General features: G+C 51.3%; 1 protein-coding gene across 7 annotated transcripts in view; it reads left to right on the top strand.

The window, feature by feature from the left end:
• LOC139829167 (uncharacterized) overlaps positions 1 to 16,864 on the top strand; it is a 43,815-nt gene that overhangs the window by 11,315 nt on the left and 15,636 nt on the right. For 3 of the 7 annotated variants that reach the window (XM_071815289.1, XM_071815288.1, XM_071815292.1), the window contains 3 exons: positions 9,029 to 9,178; positions 10,628 to 10,764; positions 13,992 to 14,407. In XM_071815289.1, coding sequence (XP_071671390.1) covers positions 9,029 to 9,178; positions 10,628 to 10,735 — 258 coding nt within the window. In that variant the 3' untranslated portion in view covers positions 10,736 to 10,764; positions 13,992 to 14,407. Of the gene's footprint in view, positions 1 to 9,028; positions 9,179 to 10,627; positions 10,765 to 13,991; positions 14,408 to 14,904; positions 15,093 to 16,864 lie in introns of all 7 variants that reach the window. The other 4 variants (XM_071815286.1, XM_071815287.1, XM_071815290.1 and 1 more) reach the window with 2 other exon arrangements.

The following is a 16,864-nucleotide window of genomic DNA, read 5'->3' as shown; positions in this document are numbered from 1 at the left end:
CAGCCCCTCTCTGTCCCAGCCCCATGGTGACCACTGGCCCCTCTGGCTGTGGATTTTGGCCACACAAGCGTTTCTCCACATTCGCCTGCCCCTTGCTGCGTTTCGACCCTGCTGATGGCAGATGGTCCCGTCTGCTGGTGCAGCCTCCAGGGAGGAACGAGACACTTGGGAGCAGAAATAAAAGTCTTCCCAGCTTCAGCAGAGATGTGGCCAGCTGGCTGGATTTTCCCAAAAGGCCTGTCCGTGTCCTGCTGCCGCATGCCTGGGGACCGGGGACAGTGACTCTGAAGGATGCTCTTTGCAAATCGATTTGTAGATGTGATGGGATATTTCCTAGCAAGGGGCTGTGTGCTGCCTCCCGTGGGGGTGGGAAGGGCTGTTCCTGTTCCCGGCTGCATCAGCGGGGGACTGGGTGCTGGAGGGTGACCAGGTGCTGACACAGGGCAAACAACCCACGTGCTGCTTGCAGGGTCTCAGTGCTCACCAGCACCATGCAGAACAGGTCGGTTCAACATTTCCCAACAAGCCAGAGCACTTTTTGGGAGGATTTAGCACAACTACCACCTCCCAGCAGCCATGCCCCATCCCACTGCTGTGTGCTGTCCTGCTGAGCACAGAGGGGATGCTGGGCACAAAGAGGTTTCCTGAGGGCAGAATGGGGCTGGCTGAGATGTTGGGGACCCGCCGCCCACCCCGCCAGAGCAAGCAGCCCCTTGGGGATGGGGACAGCTGAGCTGTCACCTGTTGGAGCTCAGACACGGCAGCTGCGGCCGACACCACCCGGCGGCTTTGAACCTGCCGGATTAGTCAGAGGAGGGTGGCACATATGCACTTGTGCTCCGCATGCCAACGCCTTCCTCTTCTTCATTCTCCTCCTCCTCTTCCTCCTCTAGCCTCCCTCTGGGTGACGGTCAAAGCATCTTCAGCATTTAGGACACCAGGTTCAGATCTGCTGAGCATTATCCTTCTCATCCAAAACAGGTAAAATCATAGGAAATTCCAGGGGGAAAAACAATACAAATCATTTTTTAACTTTGGGAGAGCCAGAATCTGCATGTGGCCACAGCCCAGTGCCCAACTGCCTGGTTTTTTTTCCACTCCATCTTTTCCCATCGTGTTCCCTGCTTCCCAGGAGAGGAGCTGGGGTGGTGGGACTTCATCAGCAGGTGGGTGACAGCCCTGGCTCTGCAGATGTCCCCTCGGCAGTGTGGGCTCCTCGTTGTTGCCTTCTGTCTTGTGTGGCCGCTGCATCTCCAGTTTGGGTGTGTTATGTCCTAGTCTGTGTGTGTCAGGTCCCACTTTGGGTGTATTTGGTCCCACTTTGGGTGTATTTGGTCCCACTTTGGGTGTGTGCTGCTCTCCCTTTCATGGTGACAGTGGTACGTGACTCGTGGTGGGCAGCTGTGACACGTAGGGGTGGCTCCAGTCCAAGCTGTCCCCACACCAAGCTCAGTCCCATGGCAGGACCAGGACCAAGGTTTGGCCTTGGTCCGCAAGGCTGCATTTCTCCAAGGGCAGGATTTGCCCTTTGCTATTAAAAGCAGAGCAGGTTTGGTTTAAGTCTGTTGACATTTTGTTTTTTAAAGCATTCTTCCCAGTACTGTAATTTTAAAATTACCCAGTTTCACTGTCTGTTCCCCACGCTCATGCTTTTGGTCTATTTAAGAGCAAGAGTATAACATTAAGGTGATTTATAGCAATCTCTGGAGTGGAAGGGCAGAGACTTGGGTATTTTTTCCTTTTCCTCAGGTGAAAGAAAACCTCAAATGTTAACTCACGAGACATTACAACGACTGCTCCGTCAATCCTTGATTTATGAGCTCAAATTTATGAGTTAAAAATTATTATTCCACTCGCATATATTTTTTCCCCTGGCCGTTTTAGTGCTTGTGAAAGGTGAGGAGTTTGACAGCTCCTGGAAACAAAAGCCTTTAATATCTCCCCAAGCGAGGCTCTCCCAGGCAAGAAGAGAGATGCCAAGAGGGGCTTTTCCTCCCTGTTGCAGATATTAGTCACTCCAGGCTGGTCTTAACCGAACAGAGCAGAAAGTTTGCTTGAGATAAACCAGGACTAATTAGCAAAGTCCATTCTTGGTGCTTGCGGAGTCCCCTGGGATTACCCTTGGTGGCTGGATCAGTGCGGGGCTGGAGGGTGAGGCTGGGTGTACAGGATGCCCATCACCCCCCAACGTTTTCAGACCTCTCCCAAATTTTTTTGGATACCTCCAGACCTGTTGGCGGGGACACGAGGGGGTTTGGGCTGTGCTGTCACACGGTGATGCCCGGTCCCCCTCCTCCAAGGTTGCTTTGGGATTATTTTTAGTCCCTTTGGTGAAGTACCTCCTCCCTCCTCCATCCCTGAGTGACACCAACGTTTTGGGCCTAAACTAAACTGGCAGCAGTCTTTAAAATATAACATGCGTGAAATACCAGGGAGCAAAAAAATATCCTCTTTAAAGCATATGTCACGCAGTGGCTTAGAGAGCTGGGGGATTAAAACCTTAGTGGAGCTTGGGAAATAATGCCAGAGCCCCTGCTGCACTTCATTAAAGTACATTTTTGACGCAGCTTGCCATATTCAACAACAATTTAGCTGACCAAAAACTGAATCGAAAGGGACAGGCAACTGTGTAGCATTTTGTTATGTTTTCATTTTCAGCATTTTTTCATGTCAGTTTGCCATCTGCTGCCCCGGTGGCTGAGCTGTGCCAGGGGCAAGGCCGAGCCCCTCAAAAAGTGCGGGAGGGTTTGTGTGTGTGTCCCCAAAAAATCAGATCAGCCCTGGCACTAATCCATGTCCCTGAGAACCTCATCTCGGTGTCTGTTCAACCCCTCCAGGGATGGTGACTCCACCACTGCCCTGGGCAGCCTGTTCCAATGCCCCACAGCGCTTTCAGGGAAGAAATTGTTCCCAAGATCCAACCTCAGCCTCCCCTGGCGCAACTTGAGGCCGTTTCCTCTGCTTCTGGCGCTTGTTCCTGGGGAGCAGAGCCCGACCCCCCCTGGCTCCAAGCTCCTTTCAGGCAGTTCAGAGATCAGAAGGTCTCCCCTCAGCTCCTGTTCTCCAGCTGAACCCCCCAGGTCCCTCAGCCGCTCCCATCACACTTGTGCTCCAGCCCCTTCCCCAGCTCCGTTCCCTTCTCTCAACTCTCTCCAGCACCTCAAAGGCTTACTTGGTGTGAGGGGCCCAAAACTGACCCCAGGATTCGAGGTTTGGCTTCCCAAGTGCCCAGTACAGTGTGACAATCGCATCCCTCATCCTACTGGCCACGCTATTCTTGATGCACACCAGGATGCTGTTGGCCTTTTTGGCCACCTGGGCACACTCTGGCTCGTGTTCAACCAGCTGTCCTTACATTCTCCTCCATCTCCACACCCCATTCATCCCACAGACCTCTCTTGCCAGGCGAGCTGGGGAGCAGGAAGAGTTACGGGTCATGTGAAGACATGAGTGATGCTCCTGAGGTCAAGGGAGAGCAGGAATGGTCCCAGAGGGGCCGAGCAGCCAGGTCCAAATATGGATCCACCATGTGCATCTTCTCCAGGAGCAGCCAGCCAGTGTTCCCACAGCGTGTGTCACGGTTCCCTGAATAACCAAGGCGCTCATACAAACAAAACAAAGAAACCCTTCGTCTCTCTGGAGACAAGTCACAAACAGAGAGCCAGGCCAGGCCCACGGATGGAGCTGGATGCAGTGAATCACTCAACCAGCTGTAGTTCAAGCAATTTGGGTCAAACATGCACCCTGGCGTCACGCCACCGACCCGTCTTGGGTTTCACTTGTTGTACCTTGGCTCAGGGTTTGCCTGGCAGTTGCTTTTGGTTAACGGTAAAGTCTTCGGGGTTGAAGGTGGGTACCTGCTTATGCAGAGGTACCGCTGGAATGTGCTGTGTTGGTTTTATTCCTATTTATTATCATGTCAGTTTTATTCTTGGCTAATTTTTACTGCAGCTGAACACAAAGGACAGCAAGAATAGTATTAGCAGAGAGCTTTACTGAGCTATTAACATTCCCCTTGGGTGCAGAGTGAACTTAGACACTCAACAAGTGTATAAACGGGTCCATAAAACGTGCCCGGGGTATCCCAGCGGTGCAGACTGTCCCACTGCCATGCGCAGGCGAGGGCCTGGAGCCCTGGGCTCGGTGCAGCTTCGGCTTAGCAAGGCTGGGCCCAGGGGACCTTTCTCCGGGATTACATCAATAGCATGAGGATGCTGAGTGTACTGTCTGGGAATCTAGAAGATGAGGTGGTGTGTGGAGTTTTTTTGCTTTGAGATGATGTATATGATAAAATATGTTCTTCTGACTCTGGGGCTGCCTGCAAAAATGGACATGGCTTGATTTTCTGTACCTAGAAGGTGACAGCTCTGTCACCGCTGTGAGGATGCTGTGAGCCAGGGTGGCTTTATCCACGTTGTCTGTATCTTGTTGGAGCTGCTCACACTGTTTGGGGTGATGCTTTAAGCAGCTGTGGGATGCGGCTTTGGATGGCACTAAAACCTGTCATCTCCAGGCATTCCTGATAGGCGATTTTACCCCCGAATAGTGGGCGAGGTGGGAGAAGGAACAGAGAGGTTGCTGCTGGGAGCCCCCCAAGGCTGGGGGAGCAAGCAGGAGCCCTGGGGCGATGGGTGAGCGCTGTGGGGGGAGCAGAGCGGGACTTTGATTAGCTCTGCACTGAGTCCTGTGTGCAACACGGGAGCAAAAATGGGGAGAAGGGAGTAGGACAGGGACTTTCCCTTTAGGGACAAGCTGCTTTGCACAAGTGTTTGCCTGTGGGTGGAGAGGCGGGAGAGGCAAAGAGGATGCAGTTCCTAAATTGGTGGCTAGCTGGAAAATGGAGGTGTGCCCCAAGGTAGCAGGGGATTAGCCATGGAAGGGGGTAAAACGTCCAGGTTTCCTTCGGTCAGGACCACAGGGACATAGTTGAGTGCCGGCCAATGCATCGTGCAGGCCAGCGCTCCGCAGACAGATTCCACCTCCCGAAACAACCACATCGCATCGGGCTTGGCAGCCCTGCTCTATCTGGCAACCCCCTCCTAAACAGGCTCAAAACTGAGCTCACAGGGAGCCAGAATTACCTCTCGTCCCAGGAGGGGACAGCAGGAGTGCAGCAGGTCCCACATCACGTTTGATATTGACTTTGGGTCTGTCCTGCAGGTGCAACACCGCCAGGAGCACCCAAATGGGTGGGAGGAGGGGGATGGAGCTGAGCATCACCCTCACCCTTGGGTGCAGAGTTTGAGAAGATCCCAGTCGTGACCCTTAATGCTCCTTCTCAAGCTTTTCTGGATGGAAGAGGGAAACCAGGTCCCCATTCCCAGCTCAGCCTTACGCCCGCCATGCCCGCCCAGGGCTTCTGGCTGGGATGCTTGGAGGGACTGGTCTGTCCGACCAGCATTGCTGAACAGCTGAACCCAAGTTTGAAGCTTCTTTAAAAGCCCCCCAAACTTGCTCCGATTCAACATTTCAGCAAGAAACTGCAATTTTAATATGGGGGAAAAAAACAGAATTAAAATGTCAGTGGGGATCTGTAGTACTAATAAATCATTCAGATCCTCTGTCATCCCCAAGTACAGAGGAGGCTGGACTTGCTCCAGAACTGCAGTTTTAACCAAAAGAAGCTAAAACAAACAAACAAACCAACCAAAAAACCACTTGGCTGTGTTTTTCATCGTCCCCTTCCCCCTACTTTTGATCGTCTCTGTCTTGTACAGCCCTGGTATAGGCAGATAACTGAGGATTTCACCCATCTTTTCAAAGTAGCGTGGAGGAAGAAAGCAGCCTTTGTAAAGGGCTTTCTGAAGTTCTCTGTTCTGGGAAGGTTGGAAATAGCACAAAAACATCCTTTCTCACTATATTGTGTTGCTTCCAGCTCTAAGCTCCACCATGACCCAGATGTTTAGATGCTGATGCTGAAAAAGAAAAATAAGAGCCATGGCGAGAAAGCCAAGGAGAGCGGGGGTGCTCTGTGAAATCTGCTTCTAGAAACCTGCACTTTGGGTACAGTGTCTTTCTTTTCAAAACGGGAAAGAGCATTAGAGAAGGAGACTCAGGCATTGTGAATTAATATCTTAATTCAATAGGTATAGTGATGGCTACCAGTCCAACCGCACATCTCTTTATGGGCAACCATACAGTTTAGCTTTAAGACAATATACATGTTTAGCCTCGAATGTAGTCAGGGTTTAGTATTATTACACATTTTTTTCTGCCTTTTGATCGGCTTCTCTGTTTTTCACCGCATTGCTCCCAAGTTTTCCCAACCTTGGGACAATTATTGGTTTGACTTCACCGGTCTGCTTTTGAAATTATCTTTATTCAGAAAGAGGAGGGACCTCCTTAGGCAGATGTGTGGAATAACTCTGTTATTACCTAATTGATTGGACAAGGAAAGTGTGTAATTCTTTTTTATTGTCCGTATCCTTTAATTATCGCGTCTCAGCAAGAATGTCTGCAAATATCTGCTCCGCAGTCCCTCTCTAATTGTTCCACCTCAGCAAGAATTTCTCCAAGTGTCCAAGGTGCTAATCCATCCCTTCCCAAGGGATCTTGCATGCGGGGTTTCAGCTTGAGCCGAGCAAGGTCCATGCTGATGTGGGAAGGGGGTGACGCCCCGTATGTCCTCGCTGTGCTGGCGTTGGTGTCTGTCCAGCTGCCAGGACGTGTGTCCAGCTGCCGGGACGTGTGCCCGGCTGGATTTTGTGCTGGAGAGAGGGGCTGGAACCGCACTGGGAGCACCCAGACGTCGATGGGACAGGGGAGGCTGCAGCATCGCTGTCCCTTGCTCTGGATGTTGGGGGGTTCGGGGCATCATCCCCCACCCGTCCTAAACCCACTGCTGCCAGAGCACAGGTTGTCCTGGCCAAACCCCGGAGCAGGAGCTGGTTGCTGAGCTCGTCTCTGCTCTGGCAGGTGGAGGAGTCAGACAAACTGCTCTGGCGATGACTTTTAGGAGCCCAAGCCCTGGCTCTCACCCACACCTGGCTACGGGCTCATCGTGGCGGCCAGCGCTGCCGAGAGGAGAGGGGACGTTTCTGTCCTTCTCTGAGAGATTAGGGCAGAGACTCGGATGCTTTAAACACAAAGCCTGGAGCCTGCAAAGGTTGTGCTGCTGGATTGATGAAGCCGCGATGGCAGGTGGCCCTGGAGCAGCAAACCAGATGGTGGAGCTGGGTGGGAGGACGAGGAGCTGGGCTCTGTGCAGACCCCGGGAATATGTCACACAAAGGTCCCTGGGTGTCCCATGTGGGATGACCTGCCTGGGGACCCTGCACATCCCAGCCCTGTGGTCAGCCCACAGCTCAGAGCCTGTGCTTGCTGGCTATTGCTTTGTGGATGGGTTGTGGGTCAGTGGTTGCAGGGAAAATCCCGCTGCCCGGCTCCACGTCCAGCAGCTGGATGGGTGCAGGGTGAGAGGTTTGGCTGTGCCAGGGGGACACCCCCAGCATCGCCCTGGGATTGCACGGGGATGCGCTGTGCTTATGTCTGCTGCAGGTCCCCTGCTGTCACACTGTCCCCAAGCACCCTCCTTGCATGTCACCAAACGCCCGCACGGTTTCTCCTGCATCCCCACTCCCATCCTCCCTTTTCCCTGCTCGTGCCTAATTCCATTTCCTTTTCCCGAAACACAGCTCCCCATAGCTTGACCATTAACAAATCGAGTTGGGCGGAGGCCTCGCTGACCATTTGCCTCCCCAAGCTGCTGCCACCACTGCCCGCCAGCCGGGTCCGGGCAGCCACGCCGGCGCTGCCAGCATCCCGCTCCGGCACGGCGCCCAGAGCCGCCAAACCGCCGCGGCACCCGTGCCAGTGCGGGGAGAAAGGGCCGAGGGAGCCGCAGACAAAGAGTGGTTTATAGCCCAGCCGGGCACCTGACACAGGGAGGAGGGAGGGCTGAGACGTGCTTAGCCCTGATAATCCCCAGTTTGAGTTTAATATATTATTTTATTTTTTTTTTTAATCAAAAGCACAGCAACAGCTGGGGCTGAGGCTTTCCAGGAGATGAACTCATGAACAACTGTTCAAAATAACTTTATTCGGACTGCTATTAGATCAGTCCACTGGGGAGCAACCAATTATTTTTGATTACTCAAGGCAGATAAGGCCAGGGCAGAGCCGAAAACCCTGTGCTGTGGGGGATCAGGGGCACCTTGTGGCTTGGGCATGCTGACTGGTTTTTGGAAGGTCACGGGCCCCAGCACCCATGGGAGCCCCAAGCACCCAGGGGAACCCCCTCCCCAGTTCCAAGGGGTCGCACTGGGAGCAGATGGTGGGTTGGGGGTTTTGCACCGGGCTGTGCAGGTGGCACAGTGCAGGTGTGCTGGTGTGAATATTTTGCAGGCAGACATGTGCTGTTTCTGCCTCAAACCCAATGAACAGCGATGCTGCCACTCGCCAGCCCCGCTCCCATCCTGCAGACCAGACTTAAAGCGTTTTCAGTCAGCTGAGGCCAATACCGGACATTTTTGCTTTCCAGGATGACATCAAGCAAACCTGAGTGTTGGATCCGTTAGCCAGCGGGATCATCTCCCAAGGGACAGAAAGGTGGAAGCTGAACCACTACAAACTGGGCTGCAGGGAACAGCCTGCACTGGCCAGCAGACAGACTGCATGATCTAATAGGTCTTTTCCATTTCTCGCTCCTGTGATTCAAGAAATCTTGTCACTGGGGATTTTGTTAAAAATAGCCTGGATGAAACAGAAGACGGTGGATGTAGGGATCAGTCCTGCCTTGGCTGGGAGGCAGGTTGGGCTAACAGGACTTTTCCATGATTAATCGAGACAAAAAAGAAGAAAAGAAAAATTGATAAACACAACAGTAATTCCATCCAGAGTTTGCCTTAGTCAGGTTGTTACAATCCTGACATCATGTCTTGAAAAGAAGACTGGAAATAAATCTCTAGTAGATAGTATCTGGCTGGGGCTGGCGAGTTGCACCGGGCTGCCAGGGCATGAGGAGTTAATGCCTCCAGTGGTCCCTTCCCTAAATTGTTCTTTCTCCTCATTTTGTTTGGTCTCCAACCAGCAGCAGGAGCACGTGGCTTCCAAGGAGACCTCGCACCTTCTGCCTGGGCTGCTCAGCCCTTCCTGCTCAGGTCACCCAGCCTTGGAAAAAGGGAGACCCCGGATTCGGACCAGCCTGAGCTACTCCCCACGCTCCAGAGGTGCAGATCAGGTGAGACAGGGTTTCTGTGTGATGCAAATGAGGGTATTTTTTTTGGTTGCTTTGGTCTTTAAGTTCGCTACCATGGATAGGTGTGAAAAACATGAACAAGGTTGCTCTGAAATGTGTCTGAGCCCACAAACCCCTCTCCAGCCCTCACTGATGGTGCTGGGACCCCTAAATAGTCTCCCCTAATGAAAGGTCTCAGCCTGGAATTGGTTTGACTCCAGTCACCAGAGCTGCCGCTACTGGGGATTTCACAGGAGTCCGCAAGACCTTTAATCTTTTCCTCTACAAACAGGTCTGTGTAAAACCCAAACCCCAACCTTCCCGTGGTGAGGAGCCTCGTGGCACCAGCAGCCATAGCCCTGGGCCCCAGGCTGAGCTCCAGCCAGGAATTTGTGTTTCATGTCTATATTCTCCAAAGCTTCATCCCTGGAAACCAGAGCTGCTCCCAGCCAGTCCCGGCTGCTCCCGCCGCTCCCCAGCACTCACTGAAACCACCTCTGCACCCTGCCCTGGGAAAGACGTGTTGCAGGGACAGGACTCGCTTATTTTTCCTCATTTAACTTCCTTAACAAGTGATTTTTTGCCTGTGAGCAGCCCCTGTGCTCCGATTCTGCCTTCCACCCCTCCTGGGGATGCTGCTTCTTGTCACTCTGATGCAAAATCCCCAACTAAATCCCACCTGTAAAGGAGAAATCCAGAGGAAAACACGCAGCTCTGGTGTCCGAGCATCTCCAGCCCAGGAAATTCCCTGGCTACATTCGTACCCAGCACAAGGCTGAGTGTTTCTGGATTGAAATACGTAAAAAAGACCCAAGAAATAGCAATATTCAGAGAGCAAAGGTTTGAATATTGCACCCAGCAGTTCTCACACAGCACGTGTCTGTAGCCTTACCAGATGGAATATATATATATTTTTATAAACAGCGGCCCAGTTGCTCACTGCAGCGAAGGTTGCGATACAGGAATGAGCCATCACAGCATCATTAAAAATCCTCTGAGTCTCCCCAATCGCGATTGCAGGCGGCAGCGCCTTCTAGAGCAGCCTGGCCCCCTTTAGCACCATGAAATCGGCAGCTTAACAGGCAGGGCCATGTGTTTGGCAAACCCCTGCCCGCACGTCCCGGCTGCCAGCACCCTCACCTGCTGTCTGGGGTTTCATTTTGGGGAGAAAAAATAGGATCCTCAGCATCACACTCAATGTTTTATTTCTCCTTCTCTCTGCTGGGTGCCATCCTGCCCCCACCACACCAGCGTTTCTGCCCGGCTGAAGGCACCGAGGTCTCTGGTGTGGCAGGTCCCACCATGGCTCGGGAGGGTTGGGGGTCATCATCAGTCTGGGTGATGCCTGGAGATGCCAGGGAGCATCAATCTGGGGTGTTATCCCTGCTGCAACCCCTGCAGGGAGTTTCCGTCTCCCCATTGCTAATGTGTTTTTTTCCCTTGTGCTCGCAGCTTACAGGTTTCCCTCTGGTGCTCACCACTTCCTCGAAGGACCAGGAGGATGAGGAGGATGAGGTCTGTGGTATATCAGATCCTGCACAGTCGTGGAGCAATGCATGACCCCCTTCTCCAGGTTCAGGCACTAAGAGGTACTCAGGGACATGGTTTAGTGGCACTTGGCAGTGCTGGGTTAATGGTTGGACTCAATTATCTTAAAAATCTTTTGCAACTTAAACGATTCGATGGTGAGCTGCCCTCAACCTCTGTCTCTCCAAACTTACGGCTACCGGGACACTGTGAGCATCCCTGGACAATGCTACACGTTTGTGAGTGTTTAATTAATTAATTACACCTCCCTGCCTTGCTTCATTTGTCCAGCTCAAAATCTTGCCTGGGGATGAGAAGGGACGTGGCCGCCTGTCCAGGGCCACAGCCACCCCGGTCTGTGCCGTCCTGTTCCCCACGAGGCTTTCCCAGTGACCTCAGCCAAACAACATTATATTCTGCTGAGGAAAAGTCTGCGTTTGCTGCCTGGCTCTCTGTTCAATCGGTCTGGCAACAGGGACCAAACGCCCCCAGCGTGGCACGGGTGTGATGCACAAAGTCCCTCCCTTGGCCAGAGCATCCCTCTGCTCTCCTACCTGGGGATGGTGGAGGTGGGGAGGGCTCCGGGACAACAGAGATGCAGATGTTTAATTAAACAGCAGGACACGGGAAGGGTCGTTATTGTTCACGGCTATCGATGCTGTTTAACCGCGCACACGTTTATTTTCCTTGGCTCTGACAGAGAACTTGTGCTCCTCAAGGACTTTTTATTAAGCAAAAAAAAATTTATGAGAGAGGATGAAAATTGTGTTTTACTGTCTGAGGTCTTGGTCAGCGCTGTTTCTTCAGACGTTTTAGTAATTCATCTTGGCAAGGATGGAGAAAATCGCTCCAGTGAAACAAAAAGTATAAGTTCCCTGTTTGGAGTCGGTTGCATCGGCCGGTTCTGTCCCCGGCATGGACCGATGCCCGGAGCAACGACCGCCCCCCCGGGGCTTCAAAACAAAAGCGGAACACCTCAGAATTTATGTCCAGTGAAAAATAACGTGTACATGATGTAAAGCGTTACTGGGATTTGATGCTAATTTTAGTGGTCACCTTGGCCGCGTTTGAGGAAGTCGCCGCTGCTGCCAAGAGCAAATTTACCTGATGATGAATGAGGAATCGGCGCATAAAATAAATAAATAGCAGCAACACCTTTTTTTTTCCCTTCTTTTTTGACAGATCGGTGTCATCCAAGGTCACGCATTTGTGCAGTAGGAGAACTACTGCCAGAGCTTAGCTCTTTAGAGTCACGCTTAAGTAAAGAGCAGCATCTTTAAGTGCTGGAGTTAAAAAGAAAGGCTAAAGTAGAGTCTCCCGAAAATTCTGGCCCATTGGTTACATTTTCATGTCAGTGTTAATCTTCTTCCCTCCTTGTGCTCAAGCTTGGCAGAAGCTGGCTGTGAACTCCTGCAAAAATTCCGTGTTTTACTCCTCAAAACTCCCATTCTGGATACCGACCCTCAATATTTGACCTTTTTTCTCCCGTTCATGGAAAAACTGTGCTCTGAGGTGGAGAAAATGGAGGAATTTTTTTTGACAAAATGCAACAAATCTCCACAGGCAGGAAAATCTTTTGTGTTCCGTCTCCTCGTTCCCCTCCTGAAGTGACCCCGGCCCCACGGGTGCAGAGGGCAGCAAGTGTCACTGCCTCTCCAGCCTGATTACTGGAAGGAAAAAAGGCAGGAAGTTCCCCCGTTAAAAACCACAAGTTTGATTTGTATGCAATACTGACCATTCTGCAGTTTTGAAGAGGGCCTTTATATATTTGGGGTTCATTTAATTTTTTATTCCCCCCCAAAAAAATGAGGATGCGGAACGGAGATGTGTAAGGTTACAGAAATAACACACCCTACAAAGGGAGGCGGATGGAGAGTTTGCATTGGGTTAAGCAGGAGAGATGGGGTGCCCCCGAATTTATAGCGACCCTCAGGAAAGTAAATGATAAATGGAAGCTCTAATTTTTATTGTCCTGACAGCCAGGTTTGTCTCTAGACCTGCCCAGTTTCTTTGGGTTTGAGTCCATCTACCGATGCCCTTTTTTGATGCCAGAAATGCATCTGCCAACCACATTTCCCTGGTAATTGTCCTTTGGATTAGTTTGGAAAATTGTATAAGCCCTGGGTTAGCACTGGCTGCATCTCTTAACCGAGTGCCTAAGGCTTCATGGGGCAAAGACTAAAGAGCTGTGAAAAGTAGAGATATAACAGATGTTGACATGTAGTGAAAATACTAGACGCAGGAGCCTTAGACAATAAATCTGAAAAATTAACACGTAGGAGAACGAAAAAAGGAGCAATATGTTTTGGTAATCATTCTGAACTGCTGAACCCTTCTCCTGCAGTTCAAAAATCTCTGGTATTAAGCAGATGTCATTCAAGCGATGATTAACACATTACCGAATTTCTCCAGTCGTTTAATAAAAGTTTTACATAACATGCAGGTAATTGCTTCCAAATGTCAAGGTAACAATGCGAGCCTCTGTGGATGGCATTGTTTCCAGCATCAGGTGAAAACTCCTCTTGTTGCCTCCATATCAAGCAAAGTCCCAGCTGCTTTTCCCCTCACTCCGCTGAGCACCAGAGGCAAAGAAACAGGCTGGGAAGAGTCAAAGCCTTCGATCTGGGAATGGCTTCTTCCCTTCAAATGTCTGTATGGGCAGCAAATGGGATTTGTGCTCCAAAACTGTGGCGAAACTATGTCTTTTTTTGTGATGTTTCTTTTTTCTGCCAAAATCTCATCGCCACTGGGTGCAGGGAGGTGATGGCAAGAAGAGAGTGAATGGGCAAGTCTGGGCAGCAGCGGTGCGGTGTTGCTCTTCATAGCCCTTGCTCTGAACCCAACCCGTGCTCAAAATCTGAAATCGTCCACCACAAGATGAGGCAAAAAGTCATCCCAACCAGTCTATTTACTGGGGAACTGTCCTGATGGACAGCTGGGGGTGTTTGCTTTGCACCGGTGCAGGATCTCACTTGTTACTTCAGTGTCAGTGCAGGAGCAAAGTGTGAGAGTGATGGATGCTCGGGGACAGGGGAGCCCGACAGGCTGCGAACTCTGTGCAGACATGGAGAATTGCTGGCTAACAGCCTTCAAGGCTGCAAATGAGCTTCCCAACTTGTGAGACCTGGAGAACAGGGCACTTTTAAAACAAGCAGTTCGTCATGAGACCTATCCTGTATCTGTCAGAGGCCAGCGTGGCTCCATTGGAGGAATCCGTGACAAAAATCTTGGGAGGGCTGTGAAAAAACGCATGTTATTGCCGTTGTTTTGACATGACATTTGTTTTTAGGAAGCCTTCGGTGATTTTTGCTGCCATGGCAGATGGCATGTGCCGCCTCTGCTGACCAGCATCTCCGCGATGGCTCTCGCTGCTGCCGAGGGAGCAGGATCGTCCCATGGTCTTGTGAACAGAGAGGAGCCGTGTCCGAAGTGTGGATTCTGTTGGTGCAGTGCTGTGGCAAAGAACAGAGAGCCCACACCCCCAGGAACGTGTCTGGGTTCCTTCATCTCTGTGTGCTTCAGTTCCTCGGCTGCAGGAGAGGGATCATAGCAGCGCTGATCCTCCCGGACACCCCTGAGCACGGGTCTGTTGGTGGCCAAGGATGCAGAGGTCGATCCACTGCAGCAGGGTGATCCCTGTGCGATACTGACAGCCAAGACCCAGGTCTTATGTCAAGACCTTGGACACATTTTGGATGCTTGAAGGTAGGTGCTTGGTGCCACTGCATAGATGAGGCTCTCAGGGACATGGTTTAGTGACGGTGTTGGGTTAACGGTTGGACTCGGTGATCTTAGAGGTCTTTTCCAACCAAAATTATTTGGTGGTTCTGTGATATCGATGCCCTGCAGGACCCCAGCTGGCCTCCAGCTGCTCTTCCGACAGGCTCAGGTGTCCTGTAGATCCTGGCACCCCTATGACTTGCCCTGAGACCCCAGAGCATCTCACACAGCACCAGATACCTCTGAACCCCACCCTTGCTTCCCTGGGGTTGGGGTTTCATGTGGTGGTGGCCACTGCACTTGGGTGCCCTTGTTGGTGGCCACCTTCATGCCATGGGCTGATGAGGGCCACCATTCACTGTGGTTGCCTGTGTAGGCTTTCCTGCATCTGGGAAGCTTGGGCATATTTCCAGCACTGCTGCTCACATCAGCTGCTACAGATAGAATGATTTATGGACACATTATTAAAACCATATTTTCAGCCTCAGAGCACAAGGGAACCGGTGGGTGGTACTAGAGGCAACATGCCCATGGAGGATGGGGATGCTCCTCGGACCACCTGGCTCTTCAATGAAGATGAACAGCAACAAGGTTGGGTAACAGGCTGGCCAAAACCACCAGAGATGAGATGCTGGAGCAGGTCTAGCCATGCTCAGAAGGAATGGATTAGGTAGGAAACATCTCCCACCTCCTCCCGCACTTAACATCACTCATCAGCTGCTTCTGCTCTCCATCACTGTCAGGCACTGAATTTCTGCACGTGGATGGGCTGTGCAGAGACAGGGGAGATGGTAACATGGTCTGGGGTGAGAGAAGCCAATGCCAACGATGGTGAATTGATCCACCCGTGCACCTTTTGCAGCATATTGGAATTACTGACATGTCCAACCTGGATGTGCTCAGCATCTGCAGGGCTCTTCTCAGATGAGCTCATCACAGTTTACAGGCAAATATGTGAAAAACATTTGCAGGACACCTGCTTTCACACCTGGACACCTTCTGCCTTCACCTCTTTGAACGATGGGCTGTGCTCCCTCGTCGCTGCTGGGACGTGGTCCTGCTCCTCCGGACCCTTCATCAGCCCTGGCCAGGTGGGGTCCTCCTGCCTTTTAAGCAGATGAGAGCGCCCTATGGTTGGACTTGTTCATCTTAAAGGTCTTTTCCAACCAAAACAATTCTATGATTTCATGGCCATACCAGCACGGTGTGTGCCTGCCTCGAGCAGCTGCTGGTACCGGCTGTGCTGACACACACTCATGAAAAATTCCATCCCAGAAAGGGCTGTGGGGCATTGGAACAGGCTGCCCGGGGCAGCGGTGGAGTCACCATCCCTGGAGGGGTTGAGCAGATGGAGATGAGGTTCTCAGGGACATGGATTAGTGCCAGGGCTGGGGGAACGGTTGGACTCGATGATCTTGAGGGTCTTTTCCAACCAAAATAATTCTATGATTCTGCGATTCTAAGATCAGACACACAAAGGGACATGTGCCCACGATGTCATTAGGAGGAAGAAGATAGGACAGCAGTATCATCACTGGATTTCCAAGCCTGGAAATAATTTTGAAAAAAATGATTTTTTTTTTTAATAGGAGCATTTAATTTATTTTTTTTTTATCATGTCCACATCACCTTTTATCATGAGTGAAACTCCAGCTGTTTTTTGTCCTTGTTTTGTGGTTTCATGAAGACATAAATCTACAGATCTTGGTTCCTGTGTGTCCTTAGGGGACTCCTAGAGATATCAGTGTGCTCCAGTGAAAATGGCTGTTCGCTCTCCAGCTCCGGTGCTTTACAGCCCACCAGAACAAACCCACCAGAACAAACCCTGCTTGTCTACCCTCCAGTCCAAAGTCCCCGAGTTCAGAGATATGAGGACACATCAGATGGGCCAGCACGGCCTGGTGATGGGAGCCAGGCTGGAGAAAGCTCCTGGATGGAGATGACTGATTTGCTACTTTGAACTTGTTGAGCTTTTTTTATCGCTAATTTGTGTGGTAGGGCAAGAGGCGTGTGAACATCTACCTGTCCATGGGCTGCAGAATGGAGGTAACTCTTCCAAAGGCCACCACCAAGCAGCTCAGAAAGAGCAGGGCTGTGAAACAGCCTGGCAGGAGGGCTTGAGATTGCTCGATGTCTCTGTGCTGAAAAGCAATACCTGCTGAGATTAAACCCTTTGGCCTCCTTCCCCCCGTCTCCAAGGCAAACATAGACAGTTCTATTCATACCCACAAGAAATACATATTTCAGCATTCTCTTCTTTTTGTGTGTGCTTTGTTTTATCTAGCGCCATGGAGCTTGGATGTCTTTTTCATCTCATATTGTGTTTTTGGATGCAGCCGCTTTTATTCAGCCCTCTTGCTGCCTTCATAAAGAATAACAGCGGCTGCTGTTGTTCTTTCCCCTGGAGCTTGGGCTGCTGTAAACCAAAGGGAAACTTTCTTG

This window comes from Patagioenas fasciata, chromosome 15 (genome assembly GCF_037038585.1).
Source record: "Patagioenas fasciata isolate bPatFas1 chromosome 15, bPatFas1.hap1, whole genome shotgun sequence".
NCBI classification, from domain to species: Eukaryota; Metazoa; Chordata; class Aves; order Columbiformes; family Columbidae; genus Patagioenas; species Patagioenas fasciata.
Note: the sequence above shows the minus strand (reverse complement) of the source record. Positions and strands in the feature narration are given on the sequence as shown.